Here is a 5,247-nt window from a genome sequence, read left to right on the forward strand (position 1 = left end):
TCCGCTCCTAGTTCAGGGGGAGCCGGGCCGGGCCGCGGTGGCCACGTTCAATGCCTACGTGAGATTTTTGCCCGCTTTGCTTTCTTTTCCTTCCCTGCCTCCCCTCCTCTCCCTCCCCGGCCCGGTTATCCTTCCCCGAGCGAAACGGTGCCCGGTTAGTATTGAAAACTAGGTTACCCATGGTCTTCTGCCCATGCCTGCTCTCCCGAGCGAGGGACGGTGGCTGTGTCGGGATCTGGAGGAAACGCACACAGTTAGTGGAGAGCCCGCAGCACAGCCCGCCGAGGGCACAAACAACAGCACTGAGAAAACACTTCCTACTCGCGGGCCGGTATGAGGAAGGGACTGAAATTCCTGTTTATTTAATGATTTATTACTCTCTTAGGTTGTTTTCTTCCTTTTTTCTTCTTTTTTTTTTTCTTTCCCTTTTTTTTTAAAGTGGGTGGTTGGTTTTTTGTGGTTTTTTGGTCGTCTCGCTTTAGTATTTTCCTTTGCGTTTTCATACTTCTATTTTTCTCTAGAAGCAGGGTTTGTGGTACGGCGAAGAATTGCCCCTCGCTTCACACAGATATAAATTGATAAAGCAGACAGATTAGAGTGAGCCTCCTTTTTTCTATACGTTAAACACTTGGTATGGAGCCAGCTAATTACTTCCCACTGCTGAAACTTCTTTGGTGATGTAGCGAGTATCTTTAAAGGAAAAGAAAAGACGGTTCAAACGTATGCAATATTTAAAGAGGGGGGGGTTTGAGCACCGTTTTGTTGTTTGTTTTCGAAACGAGAGCAAGCACAAAATACCTACGTGCTTGCGGCTCCCACAGCTCCAAAATGGTGATGCTTTGGTTTGAGGAAAATATACCTCTGCCCTACGAGTAAACATGCACATGAGAAAGTATTGGCTTAAATTAAATATCAGCGACAAGAGAGCGAAATACAACGCCACCAGCTGCAATAGGAGCAGTGTCAGTGTCACCAAGTCAGACAGCATTGGCACTATCTTGCGTTTCATTTCTTGATTTAGAAACTGCTTAGGGGAGGAATGGGCGTTGATCGTGAGCAAGCTGGTTTCCCAGCGCAAACAGTAGCCACGCTATTTTTCCAGTACTGTTTGAAGGTGAAAGTATGCCCAAGTATTTGCACTTCAATTTGGAGTCATGTTCATTTGCAAGCCATTTGCAGTTCTGCTGAGTATTTCTGCTCGCACAGGCACCCACCCGCTCTCACACACACACACGCCCTTCCTCAGCTTCCAGTGCAGAGCCTTGCTAGTAACATTTTTCATTTATGTACAGAAACGGTTAAGAGTCGTGAACTTCAGTATCTGGATGTGTGCTACTCAAATGGATTTGCGCGAAATAAAACGATCTCTGAGCAAACAGAAACGGTGCAGGGTGACAAAAGTGGGTCTGAAGAGGCTGGTGTACTTTTGTAAGGACGCTTGGGAGCCTTTCTGCTCAAAAACGCCAGTCTTGCCAGATGTTTGAGGGAATATTTCCCCATCCACCATCTTCTGAAAGCTCTTGAGCTGACCAAGAACTGAACATTTACTTATACCCAGCTTCGCATTTGGTATGATTGTTTTTTTTAAGCCAGTAAAGACACGAAATCAAAGTCTACACATGGTAAGCACGCAGTGACTGATATTTTTTAAATCAACATACGAACGTCAAATAAAATGACACACATATTGCTGACAGCTTGTAGTAGAAAGATTTTTTATCACTTACCATTTATGAGTTGATTGGATGAGGATGTCCAGTTTAGGTCATAATATTTTACTACGTTTTTCTTTTTTTTTTTTTTTTTTCCTTTCCCTCTTTTTTTTTTTGCGTTCAGTTTGTCAGACTGCGAACATCACACAACATTTTATCAATTAATCGTTTGTTTACAGGCACAATTATAAATGAATTAGGTTTACATCATTTCCCGCCCCAGTCTCCACCCCACCCCTAAAAAAAGGAAGGGGGGGGGGAAGAAAGGGGTGAAAAAGAAAGGAAGAAAACCAGGCAGACACACACAAAGACCAGAAAATGGCAAAGAAGGTACATCAGTCCAAAGAGCTGCTGATAGAGAAAGGTCAGGAGACCAACCTGCATCCGTACTTCAAACATTTGTAGAAAACCAAAGGAACCGCAGTAGTTTACAGAGTTTATTGCATTATACATGCGAACAGAACATGCACAAGAAGGACATATTGCTGCTGAACGACTACTATTCCACATATGCACCACAAGGAAATGTCTACAATGGAGAAGAAGGAAATATTCCATTTTACGAAGGACAATCTCTAAGTTCATTTGCGAGGATAGTTACATTATAATGTGCTTCTCTTTCCCCCCGCCCCCAAAGTTACCGTGTAACAGCCCCACATAAATACCATTTTGTTAGTAAAAACATGAAAAAGTCACATTGCTTGGATGTTCGACAGTTCCAATAAGTTAAGACCAAATGATAATATTCAATAATAGTTACCCTGCATTACGATGAGAACAAAAATAAATTACACGTGCTAGGTTTTATATATACTCATCATAGTAATACATATTCACTTGCAGCGCTAAAAGAAGGACGAAGAGTCACATTCTATCAGAAAAAAAAACCCAAAACCAAACTGGAAAACGCCGGGTTTTGCCAGAGTCTCTCCTGCCTTTAGCAAGTGGCGGTGCTGTGCCCGTTCCTCACTGGTGCCCCCCCCGGGGTTAGGGTTTAAGAGAAGGTCAGATTAGCGGTCAGTTCCCGGATTCGGTTCTCCCTGCTCATCTTCTTGAGCTTCATTCTGCGGTTTTGAAACCAAATCTTGACCTGCCTGTCAGTGAGGTTTACGCTCTTACTGATCTCTAGACGGCGCTCTCGAGTGAGATACATATTGAATAAGAACTCTTTCTCTAATTCCAGTGTTTGGTGTTTAGTATAAGGACACCTCTTCTTTCTGCCACTCTTTGCAGTTAGCCAATTGCTTGTTGGAGTATCAGACTTGATTTCCTCTATCAAAATCAAAGAAGAAGAAGAAAAAAAAAATCAAAAATACCTCAGGCTGTTAGAGTGTACCCTTGGCCATGACCCCTCCTCTGCAGTGTCTGGCAGATATGGTGGATGTGGGCATTAAACACAGCTCGGGTGAGGTGTGGGCACAGGGAAGGGACCTGCTGCCAAGCTGGGCTCCCCCGTCCCCTCGCACCCTGCCTTGCGGCCGCCCCGCTCTCCTGCCCCATCCAGAAATGGGCTCTCCAGTTTTCAGCTGGCGTTTAGCGTTTCAACAATATTTAGCCTGCCATCAGCCCCGTGGCCACATTTTAACGGGTCTAGCCTCGCCATGGACGCCTCGGGCTCCCACGACACTTGCTACGAAAATATCCCAGTTACAAAATACCCTCGCGCTCTATTTCGAAGCAGCTTCCCCCCAGCCATCAGCTGAATTACACCAGCACACCTAGGAGCAGACACAGACGTTTTCCCAGCCAAAAAGATACACAAGAAATTAACACCCTCTGTCTCGGATTTTTTCTTTTCTTTTCTTTTCTTTTTTTTTTTTATTTTCCTTTTAGTAGTTTTTTGTTTTTTTCCCCGCCAGAAAGAAATCTGCCCCACATCAACCTAGAACCTGGGCTGTTAAATATAATTCAGACAAAAAGAATCTCCATGCACACGTAGGGTAAAAATCGACCTAGAGGTTGCAAAGTACATTTTGATAGGAGAAAATTTCCCGTTTTGGGATTCTTCGACACACGCCGTTCGAAAGGAAGGCTTTAGTGCACTTTTAAAGGGGAAATAAAATCAGATTACCACCACCTTCAGCTTTCAAACGCATTTCAAAATACTGTTGCACTTTTGGAGACCAACCCAAGGTTATCTAAAGCACCACACTGAAATATTCCACCTTTGGACCAGGCGGATAGCGGGCTGCTGCTTTCATTGTGCATTTGTTTCCAACTTTACCCAGCCTGGTAGCACCTATTCCTCACCTATTTTAATAGGATCGTAATTAACTTTAAATGCAATCAAACCGCAGTAAGGCTCAGTGAGGAAAAAAAAAAAATCAGCGAAATATTACGAGAGAAAAGTTGAGCTGGTCGTATTTTACAACCTCCAGACCTGCTTTTTTAGAGGTATGGGGCTGCTTTTGGCTGCTGCAGCGCATTAAGGAGCACACGGCTATATTCCCCGCATCACAGAGGCGGTCTGCATGCACGAGAGAGGCAGATCTCTTACAGAAAATCTTTGGACCCTTTTGTGTAGCATTTTTGCCTGCCAAAATCTTCAGAGACACAGCACCTGCAGCCCAATACTCCTTAGCATTAAATGTGATGGCTGTGATGCTCGTTAGTATATTCGAGCGTGCTTTATGGTGCTGGCGTGTTGGAGTTACACCACGGCACGGCTTAAACTCGGTAATACAGACCTTTACTCTCCTTCTCCTGGACTTCTGGGCTGGACACGGAGCCTTCGGGCAGGCAGCTCCGCTCGTCTTGCAACGTGGACTTGGGCTCGGGACTTTCCACTTGAGAGACTTTAGCGGTGCTGTCTTGGTTGTTCGGGTTTTCATTCATTTTCTTTTCCAGCTGAAGTTGAGCAGATATCTGCGGTTTGGAGCTGCCGCGAGGGTTTAACTGTAACATTACAGTTGAACTCGTTTCAGGGCTATTATTGTACTCTTGGGTTTTCCCAGTGGCGTAGGTCTGGCTCAGTCTAAAATATCCTGGGACGGGAACCTCGGGGTTCTCAATGGGGCATGATTCAGACACCAGCCTCTGGTAGGAAGGGACGTCTGCAGAAATGAGTTTGGATCTCTTATCGGAATACATGCAGCAATTGCTTTCTTCTTTAATATTTGTAGTGAAGGAACAAGTGGGGACCTGCTGTGTAACAGGTTGCTCTATTCGACAAGATCTGTTCGGGTCTGTCCAAGTGTCTACTTGAGGTATATAAGGATGTACATTCATACCCATATTTTGGTGATTAACTTCTCTTTTAGCCAGAGACGGAAGGAGTCCACAGGTTTGCATCCCATACGTCCCAATGTCTGTGCTAGGTGGCATATACATGCTGGCGCTGTTGGAGTAGAAACTGTCACTCCTGCACGCACTGATGAGAGAATCTACTAAAAAAGTATTAGCGGCAGGAGAGCTGTTGGGAAAGGACATTTTGGGGCGGAATTTGAGGAAGAGAGATTGTGTCCTTTGTAGGCTGACATCTCTAGGAAAACATTCCCGTGTAATTGCGGATGCCTCCGCGCGACCACATGACAGC

General features: G+C 44.8%; 1 protein-coding gene across 1 annotated transcript; it reads right to left on the reverse strand.

Moving 5' to 3' along the window:
- Window positions 1–2,563: 2,563 nt before the first annotated feature.
- HOXD10 (homeobox D10) lies at window positions 2,564–5,141 on the reverse strand. The gene is made up of 2 exons (XM_009332526.1): window positions 4,400–5,141; window positions 2,564–2,984 (listed from the first exon to the last, which is right to left on the reverse strand). Exons 1-2 carry the CDS (start codon window positions 5,139–5,141, stop codon window positions 2,707–2,709), a joined length of 1,020 nt encoding a protein of 339 aa, XP_009330801.1. The 3' UTR covers window positions 2,564–2,706.
- Between the last annotated feature and the right edge of the window lie 106 nt (window positions 5,142–5,247).

This window comes from Pygoscelis adeliae, unplaced genomic scaffold (genome assembly GCF_000699105.1).
Source record: "Pygoscelis adeliae isolate BGI_AS28 unplaced genomic scaffold, ASM69910v1 Scaffold160, whole genome shotgun sequence".
Taxonomy (NCBI): domain Eukaryota; kingdom Metazoa; phylum Chordata; class Aves; order Sphenisciformes; family Spheniscidae; genus Pygoscelis; species Pygoscelis adeliae.

Excerpts from the sequence above, each read along its gene's own strand:
- HOXD10 (XM_009332526.1), bottom strand. The coding sequence starts at position 5,141 with ATGTCCTTTCCCAACAGCTCTCCTGCCGCTAATACTTTTTTAGTAGAT. Across the intron at positions 2,985-4,399 it reads CCAGGAGAAGGAGAGTAAAG|AGGAAATCAAGTCTGATACT; the intron begins GTCTGTATTACC and ends TGATTTTGATAG.